This window comes from Theropithecus gelada, chromosome 11 (assembly GCF_003255815.1).
Source record: "Theropithecus gelada isolate Dixy chromosome 11, Tgel_1.0, whole genome shotgun sequence".
NCBI lineage: Eukaryota > Metazoa > Chordata > Mammalia > Primates > Cercopithecidae > Theropithecus > Theropithecus gelada.
In genome coordinates this window covers 104,561,106-104,577,422 of record NC_037679.1, presented here as the reverse complement: position 1 = coordinate 104,577,422, position 16,317 = coordinate 104,561,106, and the positions used below count along the sequence as shown (strand labels likewise).

The window sequence follows — 16,317 nt, the reverse complement described above, 5'->3', positions numbered from 1 at the left end:
CCAAAAAAAAAAAAAAAAAAAAAAAAAGCAACATGTTGCCAGGTGGCTCGGGAGTCCTGCGGAGAAGGGCTGGAGCCCGGTTTCCCCTGTGAGAGAACCCTGCCCCTTTCCTGCTGGGTTAGCTCTCTCTTTGTCTTTAGTCGATGCTCAGTAACTGTGTGTGTGTGTGTGTGTGTGTGTGTGTGTGTGTGCGCGCGCGCGCGAGAGAGAGAGAGAGAGAGAGAGAGAGAGAGAGAGAGAGAGAGGGGGGGGGGGGGGTCCAGGCTAGAGCTCAGTGGTGTGATCTCAGCTTACTGCAGCCTCCAACTCCCGGGTTCAAGCGATCCTCCCATCTGAGCCTCCGGTGTAGCTGAGACCACAGACAGACCCGGCTAATTTTTAAATTTTTGTGTAGAGACGGGAGAAGGGGTGGGTCTCACTATGCTGCCCAGGCTGGTCTCGAACTCCTGGGCTCAGGACATCCTCCTGCCTCAGCCGTCCGAAGTGCTCACTACTTAATGAAGGACTGTGGACCTTTCAGAACAGCCTGGCTGAAAAATCAATGCTGACTATGAACAAAACCACTCCTCTGGGGCCAGGCGAGCCCACCGTGGCAAGGACGGGTTCTGGGGCGGCCCGGGCGGCCCCGCGGGGGTGGGCGTGGCGCTGGGCAGGAGGGGACTCGCCGATGGCAGAGGGTCTCCGGGGAGCGGGCGGGGCGTTGAGAGCGCGCACACAGACACCCACACACAAACACACAAACACACAAACACACAGACACACAAACAAGCGGCCACTGTGCCGAGGCGGAACGCGCTGTGCTCGCGGCCGTCCGGCCCATCCCGCAGCCCTGGGTCAGCCCCGTGAACTCAGCGGACCGGGGGGGGCCGGCGATTCTGCTGGGGCCAGCTGGAGAGGGGCAGGGCGGCCCCCATCTCCGAGAGAGCAGGAGTGACGCTGGGTGGAGAAGCGGCCACCGTGCGGCCCGGGGGCGGGTGAGCGCAGGGCGAGCCCCGAGCCTGAACCCGGGAGAGGGGAGTGGGAGAAGCGGCCCCCGTGCGGCCCGTGGCGGGGCGGGTGAGCGCAGGGCGAGCCCCAAGCCTGAACCCGGGAGAGGGGAGTGGGAGAAGCGGCCCCCGTGCGGCCCGTGGCGCGGCGGGTGAGCGCAGGGCGAGCCCGGAGCCTGAACGCGCCGTCTCCGGGGAGGGGGAGTGCGGTGGGCGCTGCGGCCGGCAGAGGGCGGGTGGCGCAGCCCGGACCTCCCACCAGCAGAGCGCGGGCGCACACGCCTCCCGCTGAGATCCCGGCCTTGGCGCCTCTCTGACTTGGAAAAGAAGGAGAGAGCCAAGATATCTGCTTCTCTCGCATTCCAGTGCTCCGTTTGCTCACCCTGACCATGGCACCCGCATAAGCTCTGTTTGTTCCGGAGAGGCCAGGCCTGCGTGTGCTGTCCCTGAGCGTGCTTGGACCTAGGCATAGGACCCGGCTGAGTGGGACGTTTACCGCTGCTGGGATGGAGGGAGAACAGGGGGAACCCGTTCTGGCTGAGGCCCAGCACCCCTGGAGCACCCAGCACCTGTGAGTAGAACCACAGTAAGCCAAGCTTCACTCGGTTCCAGCCCCTCACTTCTGCCCCTGCAGGGGTCCCATGGTTGCCCCGAAAGGCATCAGCACCAAACTGGCCTCCCCCACCTCCCCCTAATCAGTGGTAAGAGTCCCAGCTTGCTGGGGAGCCAGTGTTTCCCCACCAGGCTCACCTCTCTCCAACACGCCCATGAAGCCTGATCCTGCTTCTGCACTTGGCGCAGGATGGGAGTGAGCGGATGAGTGAGGCAGTGGGTGGGTAGGAAGGGAGAGACAATGGGGGGATGCAGGCAAGGTGGAGGGCCCATGAATAGGAAGGTAGGGGAGGATACATACCCTGGAAGAGGGGGCAGATCTTCCTCCAGGCTGTGACACTCCCTTGGCTGGTGTACTGGCCCAGCGCTACCTCCAGAAAGAACACCGGGATGCCGCAGACAAAGAAGAAGATGAAGTAGGGGATGAAGAAGGCTCCTGCAGAAAAGAGAGAGGCAGGGCTGAACCACACCCAGGCTCTTCCTCAGCCCGGATCCTTTCAGACCTCCCCTCCCCCGAACAAACCCACCCTCCACCATCCTGTTCTTAATCTCCCTCCTGACACCTCCCAGGGACCCAAGTCGGCTTCCTCCTGTCTGCCTGCCGTCCTGAGTGTTAGGCAGGTGCAGGTGGGAATGTTCTGATCTGAACCCTACACAGAATGAGAAAGACCTTGGAAGGGGAATTAATGAAAACTTAGGTGGAAATTCTAATATATATACTATTTATTTTCTTAGTGTACTTTACAAATCTAGTCAATAGATTATTTTTGGAATAAACACATGGCTTCTGTATAACTTGTTATGCTTACTAAACTTTTGGTACGTTTTACAGAAAAACACCTGGGAAGCATTGTTTTCCCACTGACAATTTTCAGGGTGTTTGTTGCCTCCACCCAGTTCTGATCTGAACGGGGCTCCCAGCAGAGGCCATGATGTGATTAGGTGCCAACCTGCAGGTGCCAGAGGGAGGCCAGGCCTAACAGACATCCAGCAGGTTACACAGGAATGGAATCTGAAGACAACAGCAAGCCCAGGAGACCCACCTCGGTAGGAGTCACTAAGGCATAAACCTCGCGTCAGAAGTTCATCTCAGGATGAATGGATTATTGTTTGTTACACCATGAGAACACTGAGTGCTTACTTGGTGCTGACTCTTGTACGTGCTTCATCAACATCACAGTCCTTGCAAAACATCCTCCCATGGGGCAGGCCCTACTGTTATCCCCATTTTGCAGATAATAAAACTAAGGTCACTTTAAAGATGGAAAAACCAAAGCACAAATGAGGAAACTGAGGCACAAACCCAGGCGGTCTAGTCCTGAGGCTGAGCTCTTACTCAATACACTATATACCTCTGATACTTCATATCCATATTATTATGTAGAAAACACAGAAAGTACAGAGGGAAAGAAAGGCAAAAGCATTGTATATCCTTCCAGATTTCTTAAAAGCACACACACGTATTTCTTTTTTGCAAAAATGAGAAGTAATCATGTATCAAATATATTATTTGATAACCACTTTTTAAATTTTTACCATAAACCTCTTCATGGCAATAAATACGTATCTATCTCATTTTGATTGCTGCATAGTGTTCCACTCTGTATCTATCCTAGTGCACTTCGCCAGTATGTTGTCATTGGACTTTTGGTCATTTCATCTGAAACGTTGTCATAATGAAGACTGCTGTCCACATCCTCGTGTACTTGTCTAATTCACTCCTTAGTACAAATTACCAGTAGAGGAACTCCTGAGTCAAAAGGTATGCACTTTTTTTTTTTTTTTTGCTTTGTGTGTGTGTATGATAAAATATACATAAGTCACTTTAACTGTTCTTTAGTGTACAGTTCAGTGGCATTAAGTATATTCACAATGTTGTGCAACCATCACCACCATCCATCTCCAGAGCTTTTTCATCATCCCGGACTGAGACTCTGTACACATTAAACCCAAACTCCCCATTCCCCTCTCTCCCCCTGGCAACCGTGATTCTACTTTCTGTTTCTATGCATTTGCCTATTCTAGGTACCTCATGAACGTGTAATCATACAGTGCTTATCTCTTCGTGCCTGGCTTATTTCACTCAGCATGCATGCCTCCAAGATTCATCCAGGTCATACCATGAATTCCCCTCTTTTTGAAGGCTACGTAATATTCACTTGCGGGAACCTACCACATTCTGTTTATCCATTCATCTGTTCGTGGATATTTGGGTTGTTTCCACACCTTTGGGGGACGCACATTTTTTTAAACATGCATTTCCAAATTGTTCTCCAAAACTCTTGCACCCATCTGTCAGATTCCTGATGGCACTATGCGAGAGGAGGATCTGTCAGATTCCTGATGGCACTATGTGAGAGGAGGATCTGTCAGATTCCTGATGGCACTATGTGAGAGGAGGAGCTGTCAGATTCCTGATAGCAATTATGTGAGAGGAGGAAAAGGTTGTGTCTTCTGGATCCTGGAGAGCCACAAGCCAGTAACTCTCCAATGAGTTCCAAAGTCCCTTTGAACCCCATGTTTGCCTTTCCAACCCTACGAATACTAGAGTGTTGGTCAACACAGTGCCAGTACCACCACTGACCCAGGTTTCAGTGGCTTGGGAAGTCCCAGGACCTAGGCTGAGGGGTAGCGTGCAGTAGAGGGACATGGCCTGAGGCCTCCCCAGAAGGCGCTTTACAGGATGCCTGTCAGGGCGTGTGGCCCACGGGACTCCTTCCGTCTGATAAAAGAGGTGGCTTCAGTTCTCGCCTGGGAGTGCGGACTTCTGCCCCACAGAAGACGGGGTGACCTCAGGAGGCCTGGAGCTGGACCCCCTCAGACTGGGTCCTCCCTGAAAGGGCGGCACCAAGTCTGGACCTTTGGGGGCAGATGAAAAGGTTGGTTCTGGATCGCGTCTAGGGCGTCCTCTACCCTTGGGTTTCTAGAACGCTAATGCTGCCAACACCCTCCCCTCAAATTATCTGATCAGTGCCTTGCTTTGGAAGGTTACCCTGGTTTGTGTCTCCTTGGTGTCAGCCCAGGCTGTGGGCGCAGGCAGTCCAATGATGTCCCACGGGTTCTACAGACAGGGTGTCCGGAAGCCTGTGGTTGGTTTAAACACCTCTAAGGTGTGCCTTACCTCCGCTGCTCGTTCCCAAACCACTCACAACCCAGATAATGGGAGTTTCCTAACGTTCTCTTTTGAGGTGAATGATTTCTTAAGGATGATCTAATTCAGGGGCTCCCCTCTTTTTCATAACCAAAGACCTCATTAGACCAATAGTTTTATTACTCTTTTTGTTTCTTTTGAAAGATTTTTCTCTACAGAACTATGTTTGCTAATTAATAATCAATAAATTTCCCTGCATATATTAATAAAAATCATATTTAACTGCCAATCAGGCCTTATGATCAGCTTGAGATAAACTTTATTATCACTATGAGTTAGTACAGTTCAGTCTACAGCAAAAACTAAAAGACATTTGGACTAGTCTGAGACGTCCTGTTCCCACATCCATCCATCATTAGGTTGTTGGAAATGAGAAAATGAATTCCTGGTCCTTCTTTACTACATTCCTAGACCCCCAAGGACCAGGGACTCCAGATTGGGACCCCAACTTCATTTGGCCCCCTGGTCTTAAAGATGAAAGAAAGGGTGCCTTTCCCAAGAGTTAGGCTGGGATGAGGGTCACCCGGATCCGACATTCCATGATGTTACTGGGGGTACTTATCTCTCTCTGTATGCACCCCGCCCCACGGCCAGGACAGAGGCCGCAGCCACAGCAGAAGCCAGTGGCAGGACAGAGGCAGGGTGAGCGCCCGATGCCGCGGCCCTGCCTCCCAGGCCCTAGTGCTCTCTCCCTCCCGGATAGCTGGGTGAGGAGTGTGCCGTGACACAGGAAGCAGCCAGCCTGGTTCCAGGGCCCTCTGAGGTCCTGGGCAAATCCTCCTCCACCAAAGGAAGGCTTAGCCTGGGCCACCTCCACCTCCAACCCTGACATCCTATATGCCGTGAGATGGTGGCCCTGGATGAAGAAGGAAACCAGCACCCTGCCCCTTCATCCTCCTTCCCCTGACTTTCTGGCCCAGGGTCAGCCTGCCCTCTCAGCCTCAGCGCTAGAGACCGAGCCAGTCCGAGAAATCCTACTGCTTTTTCTTAGGAGTTGTCAATTCAAGCAGCTTGTGATCATAACTATAAGCTTTAAAAATACATATAAGCTTTAAAATACATAGCAAGATACATAGCAGACACTCCGTAAATATTGGTCAGATTTAATATAAATAGTGGTTAGGCGGATTTTCTCAACAATGGTTATCTCTAATGTGAGTATTCTTTCTACCTTCCCGAAATGTTTCTAATGTTTGCAATAAACATATACCTTTTCCACAAGAAGAATAAAAGTGATTTCAAGAGGCAAAAATAAAACGACTCTGACCACTCACAAAGGACTGCCCATTGAACGACTCTATTCCTATGAAATAGCCCTAACAGGGATCCACAGAGATCGGCAGCACGCGAGCGGTTGCCAAGGGCTGGCCGGGAGAGGGAATGAGGAGCGACGGCTGATGAATATAGGATTTCTTTTGGGGATGATGAAAATGTTCTAAAAGTGATTGTGGCGACGGTTGCACAATCCTGTGACTAAAAACCACTGAACTGTACACTTAGAAAAAGGAATCGGGCCCCTCCCCACCACTGCTAATTTTTACATCCAGGGCTGAAAAACAATAAAATCATGTGTCTCCAATTTGAAAAACAAACTCAAAGGCAAGGTATTTCTCCAACCAAAATTGCTTCGGTGGCTCCTATCTCACTCAGAACAGAGCCTGAGTGACCCTGTTACCTCTCTGACCTCACCCCATTCTTCTCTCCCTCTCTCATTCCGCCCCAGCCACACCTGCCTCCTCACTGCTCCTCAGACAGGCCTGCTGCTTCCAGTCCCAGGACCTGTGTCGGGCGTGTTCTCCATCCAGGATACACCCACGACACTCACACCTTCACTTCCTTCAAGTCTGCTGAACCGTCCCCTTCCCCTCTGCACGCCTAGCATTCCCTATCCCTCTTCCCTGCGTCACGCCTCACCCCTCCACGCGTCACCATTTGACGTGGACCGTGCTGCACTGTTTGTCCGCAACCTGCCGCGGGCACAGCACCACCCCCCAGAACCCTTCCACGGAGTGTAGCACATGGAATGTGTTCTGTTTCGCACCCAGGGCCGGGTCTGGCACGTGACAGGCCTGCAGTCATGTTCGCTGAATGAATGGCTGAATTCTATCAACAACTGACCTTTACATAGTTACGAAGGAGCTTGCTAAAAACTAGAATTTCTTGGTCCTGCCCGTGGCCTAATTTCATCTTCACCATCGCCCTGGGAGGTACTGTCCCCATTTCACGGAGGAGACGCTGAGGCTAATGGTGGAGCTGGAACTCAAACTCAAGTCCTCCGATTCCAAAATAGCCCTCTTTTTATAAACCACACTGCCCAGGAAGGAGGGCCCAGATAGGCACTGCCCAGCTGCCAGGGCACAGCTCTCCCCACCATGCCTACCTCAAAGTGAACTCACCACCTCCGTTTTTGTAGCAGAGATAGGGAAACCTCCAGACATTGCCCAGCCCAATGATCTCCCCGGCCACTGACAGCACAAACTCCATCTTGCTGTTCCATTGGCCCCGATCCTTCACCTGGTCCTCGTCTTCCTGGTCCAACTTCTCTCCCTCCTCGGGGACCCAGGAGACCGCAGGAGGCCCGTGCTCCTGCACTGCCACTTTCCCATCCATGGCCGTGTGGCGGATTGGGAGGCCCCGCTGGGTGGGCAGGATGACGAGGGCCAAAGCCTGGTGGGAAGAGAAGAAATCAGCTGTAAAACCCGACATGCTCCCGCCAGCCCTGCTTTGCCGTCCTGACCTCTGCTGTCAGCGTATCGCTGCTCTTCCCAAGTGCTCATGGCATTCACACCTAAGGTTACGCTTCGTTCTCATCACTCTCAGAGCAAATAAAGAGCAAATCTTAGTTTTCTGAGTTTGCAGATGAGGAAATCCAGGCCTTGACAGAGGAAGTGATTTGCCCAAGACCACTCCGGAGTAGAACTGTGACGAAAACCCAGGCTCGAGCTTTTCATTTTCATGTCCCTTTTTATTGGCACAGCTCGCCACCATCCCAGCCGGCCCATCTGCCCAGGTCCTTGATGTAGCCTCTGGCCTCCAGGCCAGAAGGGATAAAGGCTGCCGAGGTAGCAAGGGTCAAAGGGCAGGTGTGGCCGGAGTGACTGCATGGTTCTCTCCTAGCCAGCTGTGTGCGCAGGTGATCGATCAACGCGGAGTAAACAGGGGAGCCAGCAGCTCTGGGCAGCTGATTGGGAGGAAAAGAGAAGGTGGGGCCTCTGAACAAGGCCATAAGACAACAAGGATTGGCACCAGGGGCAAGTGTAAGCCTTCGAGGGAGCCCCAGCTCCTCTTCTCTCTGTTGCATCTCTGTCCTGAGAAAAACCGGGGGGCCCTGGTACCAGAAAGGATCAGCAGACCAGTTCTCACTCGGCTGGCAATCATCTCCACATGACCCCCAAGGTGACCAAATGACTGGCTCTTCAAGAGGGAGGCCCAGCAGTGGCTGCCATCGCGGCGGGTCACTGCCCTTCCTTCTCCCTGCCCTCCTAGAGAGCCCAAAGCGCCCTAGACCTCCAGAAAAAATGACGTGGGCCATTCTCAGTTCTACTCTCTGGGCCTTGGCCTGCTTGTCAACTGCCAGGAGATAAATCCAGTTCTGTCAGGGTGTATCTCCAGTCTGTGTTTACCTTCTCCTCCCTCTCATACACACAAACAATTACCCTGAGGCCACCTCTGCCTTTATGCCCAGGGAATTGCCAAGAGGAGGTGCCCCAGACTGTAGAGGGGAGCACCCATCCCACAGCCCCTCATCTCGGAGGGGTACTGAGGGAATCAAGTGACCAGGTCTACCGAGTGCTCCGCGTTCCTCCAAGGCTCTAGAGAAACACAGGGATTCTTTTTATTAAGGAAGACTCTGTGTTTATTTGTTGGTCCTTTTAACCCAGGCAACAGCCCAAGCCCAAGTCAGTTAGAAAGGCGTGGGCAGGAGCCATTTGAGGCTATGGAAATTTTTGAAAGTGACTTGGAGGGTGCCAGGAACGGGAAAGCGTGTCAGAGTGAAATTCTGGTTTGGGACCTACTTGGAGGCTTCCCCTGCAGCCCAGGAGGGAGGATGAGGAGAGACACCCAGTGGAAATCAAAGGTCCTGAGTCTCTGATATAAGGGAGAAGGCGGGGCAGAGGGGGGAAGAGAGCTTCTGGGTCCGTCCGGAGTATGTGATCAGACCCATGGGGGCTTTGAGCACTGGAGCCTTGGGAGAACAAATGGGGAGTTAGGCCCAGGGGAGAAGTTGGTACCATCTGAACCCAAATGTCGATGTTGCTACAGAATTAGGACCGAGGCACCCTGAGAAATGACCCTGGACTCATCCCCAAACAAATGAACAAACTAGCGAACGAGCTTGAAAACATTCATGAAAAAGCACCGGACGGGAAACCCAAGTTCTAATCCAGATCTAGCTGTTAATAACAATAGCAGGCTAACACCTGAGTGAGCCCCGTGTTCACAACAGGCACTCTTTCTCTGTGTGACTGAAGTGCGTCCTCGTAAGAATCTTTGAAGTTAGGCATTACTATTAGCTCCACTTCGTGTGTGAGAAAGTGAAGCTCCGAGAGATTAAGGAACAGTGCCCGGCGCCTGCGGGGCCTCGGGGACACCATTCTCGAATGCTAGAATAAACTTACCAAGACAGTGAGTCGTGGAGCTGGGTCTCTAACTTGCTGTGTGACCTCAGGCCAATCACACCTCCTCTCTGAACCCTAAGTCTCCCTGAAAGAGAGAATGACCGCTGCTCAGCAGGGGTTTTCGGAGGGCGAAGGGATAAAAACAAGACTCAATAAAGAGAAGGAGAACCGACGGTCTCTGCTCGCCGGCCATAGGGTGAGCTCCAAACACAAGGACCCCTGGGGCGGTGGTCAGAACTGAGCCTGACTGTTCCCAGACCAGAGGCAGCGATCGCAGGACCAAGGTGGTCTCCAGAGTTGGGGGAGTGGAGTCTTGTTGGGGAAAAGGAGTAAATGAAGGAAAAGCCGGAGGGGAGCAGGGGCAGGGAAGCAAATCACAGAATCCCGTGTGGGCCCAGGGTTTGAGTTTTATCAGAAATAGGGGAAGAGAGAAAAGAGAACAGGAGCTGATGAACTGACACTGACACTGACACATGATTTTTTAAAAAATAAAAATGTAATTGGGAGGAGCATAACTTCTGGTTAAGAATGAAAATCCAGAATGGCAGAATGAAAGCAAGAGCAAGTGAAAAGGAAAACCGGCCCCGAGCCACGGTAACTGAGGGGGAAATAGGCTTGAACTGCAGCAAGACGGATTTAAGTCAGACTCAGGGAAGAAATGGCCCAGAGGATGTTGGACACCAAAACAAGCTGTACTGAGTTCTCCTTTCTGGCTGCTTTTAAAAGGTGCACCCCACCCCCGCTGTGCGTTCCACCTCCAGCTTCAGCTTGCCTCCCCAGCCCCTCGCGTCTCCTCCCAAGGCCGCCCACCTGCTTTGCTAAGCTGCGGCAGGGGTGAGGGACGGCCGATGGACCTCATCATACTTCAGTGCCCTTCAAAAGCAAACACAATTTCCACCCCGGGCTTGGTGCTGCCCAGAGAGGAAATCTTCAAGAGACTAGAAAGTCCAAAGTTAACTCTGTTTTCAGGAGCTGGGCGTGTAGCCAGAGGCCAGCTGGGGCTCGCAGAGGAGCAGACAAGACCAGAAATGCTGCTGCCCAGGTACCGCTGGCATCCCAGCTCTGTCCCCTTTGCTCCCCAGTCCAGCACAGGAACAGCTCAGCGCTTGCACATGGGGGATGGGACCCACCCCTGCTTCAGCCTACACCCACATACCAACACCCATTCGCGTACACACACTGGTGCCATTTCCCGTCACGTCCCTTTGCACACACATACCTGTGTGCATGACCAAAACCTGGCTCCCTCTGCAGTCCTTCACACCCCGTGAGCTCCTTGTCTCAGTCGGTGGCTGCCCGCAGCTCCCCTGAGTGCCCCCCTCGGGCACAAGCACACCCATGCCGCCCACCGCCCAAAGCCAAGACAGCTTCCTCCTGGGAGACGCCGGGCACCCAGCTCGTTATGCTCAGCCAGGAGGCAGACGACAGGAGCCCCTCACCTGTGATCATTTATTGCAGTTCCTGGGCCCTCAGGAATGCCCCGAGGTTTCTCCTCTCCACTGTTCCTTCCACCTCGATGGACACCATCTGCTTCCCCTCCCCTCGCCAGATGACCACCCCTGCTTTCACCCACTGCCGTGACCAGCTCCCCATCGGTGGACTTTCCTGTTCCACAGGCTGATCCCTGAGCCGCTCCCACGCTGGACGGGGCGGAGCTAGGGGGCACCCCTTGTCCTGAGAGTCGGTCGTGGGCATCAGACTTGCCCTCTGGCCCGAGGTTACTGCAGGTCCTGCCTCCCACCACAGACACGCACAGTTCCACAGTCTCACTTCCCTGGGCTCTATCCCTCCAGCCCCTCTGGGCAGCAGGTGGAGACTGCAAAAATAGAGCCAGTCCCTCCACTTCCCACTCACCTCAGTCCCCAGCACCGGCTCCTGCGGGCAGCTCAGCTGCGGGCATCAGGTCTCCAGGAGAGTTCCAGGGTGGCCGCTTACAGGAAAGTCAAGAGAGCCGGGACCTGAAGGGGAAACTGTCCTCCACGTTCACGCCTTATGCTGTTCCTCCCAGTGCAAAATCCCATGGGACTTGTCCAGGGACTCCCAGACAGAAAGAAGCTGTGTGTGTGTGTGTGTGTGTGTGTGTGTGTGTGTGTGTGTGTGTGTTGGGAAGTGAAGGGACAGAGAAATACCAGGAGCAACAGGAGGGACTGAGGCCAAAAGTTTGTGAACCAAGATTACAACATCCAACCTCAGGAAGTCAAGTCCTCTGTCCCCAGTGTTCCCACCCCCATCCCACTCCCACTACGAACCCACTGTCTCCAGACCGGTGCCCTCCCAGTGGGCACGGTCCCATGATGACCCCTCCAGAGCTGGGCTGAGCTGCTCCCTTGGGCAGGGGAAGGGGCTCAGAGGCTCACACCCTGACCTCATCTCCCCTCCTCCTGCTCCTTGCCCTTCCTCCTTTCCCCTCCCCCTTCCCCCTTTTCCTCTATCCCCCTCCAGAACCATCTCCTTCCCAGGGACGAGGAGATGGGATGTGCAGCACAGGGGACAGCCCTCTCTTACCAGAGACTCCAGGCTGGAAACGGAGAACCTTGGGAGGGGAGGTGACCTCACTGATGAGGGCAAGGGAGGAGGGTGAATCACACGCTGGAGTTTTCCACCAAGTACCTGCCCTCTGTGGCTTCCAGGCAAGGCCCTGGCCCTTCACAACCACTACCCCTCTCCCTGGGATTTTCCTAGAGAAAGCACCCAGAGCATATCTCAAGAAGCAACGTAGAGAGGACCAGGCTTGGGACCAGACAGACCTGAGTTTCTTCTCCTCTATCATGTATCAGTCACGACAGCTAGACAAGGGTCAGCCTCGGTTTCCCAGTCTGTCAAACGTAGGTAACAATACAATATCGACTTTGCGGGGCTGCTGTGAGGGTGCTGGGATATCATAGGTGCTTGGGGGGGGGGTGGGTCCTCTGGAAGCAGAGGCTGGGACAGTGGGGTATCTGCTCCCAGGCACCTCTGGTCGCTGCACAGCACCAGGCACCTACCTAGAAGTGGTCTGGAGTGGCCTGGCAGCTATCAGTGGGGAAGGGTATTTTTGAATACATGTGTCCTATGCCGTGCGCCCAGTGAGTTCCTCCAGAACAGTGTCCTCGTCACTGTCCCTGAGCACGTCCACCTGGTGCTGGGTATGGCACCGTCCCACCGCCCTTCATTCAGAATAGCCGGTGCCTCCTTCAAGCAAAGGAGATGCTTCTTCAGCTCTAGGTGGCATGAAGGGAGAGGAAGTTGTGGGGAGAAAGGGAAAATTCCTTTTACATATGCTTCCTCTTTGTACTTTAGAACTTCTCAGCAGGGGTGGGGTGTGAAGTGAGAATCTCAGTCTGTAGTTTTCCATCAAGCACCCCCACTGTGTGTCTCTCGGTCCCCTCTCAGCATCTCCTGTGGGGTTTCACATGATGAGGAAGGCAGAGCAGGTCTCAGCTCTCAGACCCATTGCCTCTACGAAACCAGCAGCCGGGCTGGGGGTCAGCCGTGGCACAGTAGGACGTGGCCCAGCAAGAATCCATACTTGAGCCACCCCGGTGCTCAGGTGTGGCCTGTCCCTGTCAGGTCCACCGTGGATTGACCATAGAGCTATTGCAGAGGGGACATCAAAGTCCGTGCGATCACCTAGCTGTAGCTACTGCAGAACAAAACACGAGCCTCTGCATAAAAATGAGAAAGAGGGGAGTGGATCTGGCAAGCCACGAGGGTGAGTTTTCCTCAAAAATTATATTTAGCACCTACGGTGTGACATGCTTTCTGCGAGGACGAACAGCAACAGCCCAGCAGTCCTGTCTCCTCTCCTTCACCTTGTCAGAGAACAGCTGCCTGGTTGACCTGGCCCGGGGAGTGCAGTTTGACTTGCCCCCGAAAGAGCTACCTAGTTCCTCCCTGTTTTTATCTGACTACCTCTGGCCTTAGTCCCACCATCTTAATGTTGAGTCCTTCCTTACTCAAGTTCTCCTAGCCTCCAACACCCACTTAGTATTCAGACCAGTTAGTAAACTCCTGGAGGCCAGAGACTCTCACCTTTGCAAAAGGTAGGCATCCTGGGAAGCCTAGCTGAGACTGGGCTGTTTCCACACTGAGGGGTGTGCAGAGTGAAGATGACGTGTAGCTAAATGAATCTATTACCTTGGCTGCAGCAGGAACCACTGGCCACCACAGAACGTTCTCACCACCCTCATCTTCTAACCCCGTGCGTACTTTCGGAGGGCCTGGAATAGGACTTATTTCTGAGCATCTAACTCAGACGAGGAGTTTCACATGTTACTTCATTTCATCCCCTTAAGGACTTTGAAATATAAAAATCATCAGCCCCGTTTTACAGATGGGAAACTGGGGTGAATAAATAGAAGCTACGTGGTTTGTCCGAAGGCCACACACGAGTGAGTGATGGTGCTGGGATTTGAACCTGGGCCTCTTGGCTCCAAAAATCTATGCTTGTTCCACTGTAGCATACTGTCCCCCTGACCATGGATATCGATAGGGCAGGGGTCTCATTTCATAATTCGTTATTTCTGCCTCTCACAGGTAATACAATTCTGCCTCAGAATAGGCACTCGGTGTTTACTGGATGGAGGATGGACGGATGGACGGACGGACGGATGGACTGACGGACGGACGGACGGATGGACAGACAGATGGACGGATGGACGGACGGATGGAACTTGAAGGGGGAAAAATGATCACAGTTTTCCCTTTTCTGGGAGGACATTGTTTCCCCAGAATCAGAGGGCTTAGGTGACTCAGGTCCTGCTTATCTTGGACGATGCTGCTGTGCAGAGTAGCACTCTCAGGCCACAGGAGGCAGAATTATTTTAGGACTACCTCTCCCTCCAGTGCAACCTAGTCTGAGACTGGGGACAGCAAGGGTATCTCTAAACTGCTCCTGAGCTCTCCTGTGATGCTGGCAGCCTGAAGTGGTGGGGCTGGAGCTATGGGAAATAGGATGGGTTTGCCTGAATGCTCCCCAGGGCAGCTGTCCCTATAGCATCTGTTGGACTCTAACAACACTGATGCGAGTAGTGGTATTCCTGTTTTATGGAAGAGAAGACTAAGGATCAGAGAGGTTACATTTGCCCAAGGTCACACAGTTAGTACGTAAAAGGGCCAGGATCCAAGCCAGGCCTGGAAGCCCCTCTAAAGGAGTACGCTCAGCTGGCTGTGGCGTCTCTGAGTTGGTGCACATGTGCACCTGTCTCTGAGGATGAGGAGGGGCTGGTGCCTGCATGGCTGTGTATGGATCTGAGACCCGGGTGTCCATGTGGGCAAGGTCTGAGGCCCCACGCAGCCTGGTGGGTTCAGTGTCTAACAAGCCGCTTCCCCACAGCCCTGGACATAGTCTGTAAGTCTCCTGTACCTCTGCTTCTGCTGTCCCTGTTCAGCGTGCCCCAGGCTCTCACTGCTTGCCTTTCTCCTCTAACAGGTGTGGCCTCCAGACAAGAGAGGGCCCCCTTCCTTTGGGTCTTCTTCTCTGGGAACTCCACGATACAGGGCCCACCCTTCCAGGCTGGGGAAGCAGGTGTCACTGACTCGGCTGCCCTACACCCCCACCCCCACCCCACCCCCATCTCTTCAGCCCTACTGGCTAAGGCCAAGGTACTCCTGCTTCCTTCCCTCAACCCTGACCCCTGACCCAAGCCAGCAGCATTCTCACATCACTGCCTGCCACAGCCCCGCCTGCGGTTAGAGCCTCATCCCCTCGGCCACCTCCCTCGAGTTCGATGACCTCACACTGTGTGTCACCAAGTGACTGAAAGGACCCTCACACCCATGACCGCCTTTGAGCCCCACAACAAGCCTGCTTGGAGAAGGAGCGCCTGGCATTATCTTCAACTGCAGAGCAAAGAACCTGAATTCCAAGTGACTGCACAAAGACACCCAGCAAGTTCTGGAACCACATCTCCTGATTCTTACACCAACAGGTGACTCTCACACCATGTTCCACCATCAGGACGCTCCTAGATGCAACTCAGATCACATCTGAGTCTCACATTCCACTGAGGCTGGCAGTTCTGGCAACTTTGGTCAGATGGATGGATACAGACAGGGACCCTTAGAACCCAGCCTGCCCCATGAGGTCCTGCCCCACCCCAGTTATCCTTTTCCACAGCTCTTTGCTCTTTTCTGTCATGGTATCTGTCACTCATTGTTTAGGAAATTGTGTCTGTTTTTGCTCCTGGCGTGTCAGGAACCCAGCACCGCACCGCGAACCCAGCACCGCACCGTGAACCCAGCACAGCACCATGAACCCAGCACCGCACCATGAACCCGGCACCGCACCATGAACCCGGCACCGCACCACGAGCCCAGCACCGCACCATGAACCCAGCACCGCACCATGAACCCGGCACCACACCGCGAACCCAGCATGGCACCACGAGCCCAGCAGGGCACCGCGAGCCCAGCACCGCACCACACGGGAGGTCTTCTGTCAGTAGTGTCCAATGGATGGAGCTGCGGGTCTTGCAGCGTCTCGAGTTCCGGCCTGCCTCTCCAGCAGACGTATTTCTCCCCTGGTGAGACTGACACTGAGCCCAGCACCCTGGGGGAATGCCCGAGCAGTCATTCTCCAGGGAAGGGTAGCCAAGGCTGACATACAGTAGGACAGGTGTCATTAATCTTCACCAGCTCTTCCAACGACAAAAAGTCAAAAATTGAAGACTAGCAAATATTTCAGTGCATTTTTGTCCACTAATGGACATGTGAAGAACTGAGATCACCCAGGGAAGCCTGTGCACCCTCAGACTGCAGATCTAAGAATCACGGGACACACCAAGGGCAGCATCAGAAGACCCATCAGAACAAAGGTGGGCACAAGGGCAGACCCCCAAGCCCGCGCATAGGCCAGGAGAGATGTAGCCGTGTGCGCAGCCACTTCCAAAACCACACACAAAGCAACAGCCAGTGGCCGGACGTGGTGTCTCACGCCTGTAATCCCAGCACTTTGGGAGGCCGAGGAGGG

At 53.8% G+C, this 16,317-nt stretch overlaps 1 protein-coding gene across 3 annotated transcripts in view; it reads right to left on the bottom strand.

Annotated features, from left to right (window-relative positions):
• Nucleotides 1-11,894, bottom strand: part of SLC6A12 (solute carrier family 6 member 12) — a 26,436-nt gene extending 14,542 nt beyond the window's left edge. The window contains exons 1-5 of one of the 3 annotated variants that reach the window (XM_025402084.1): nucleotides 11,874-11,894; nucleotides 11,223-11,338; nucleotides 9,369-9,453; nucleotides 7,146-7,416; nucleotides 1,900-2,034 (exon numbers count right to left, since the gene is read on the bottom strand). In XM_025402084.1, the coding sequence (XP_025257869.1) occupies nucleotides 1,900-2,034; nucleotides 7,146-7,359 (349 nt within the window). In that variant the 5' untranslated portion in view covers nucleotides 7,360-7,416; nucleotides 9,369-9,453; nucleotides 11,223-11,338; nucleotides 11,874-11,894. Of the gene's footprint in view, nucleotides 1-1,899; nucleotides 2,035-7,145; nucleotides 7,417-9,368; nucleotides 9,454-10,807; nucleotides 10,995-11,222; nucleotides 11,837-11,873 lie in introns of those variants that run through there. The other 2 variants (XM_025402082.1, XM_025402083.1) reach the window with 2 other exon arrangements.
• Between the last annotated feature and the right edge of the window lie 4,423 nt (nucleotides 11,895-16,317).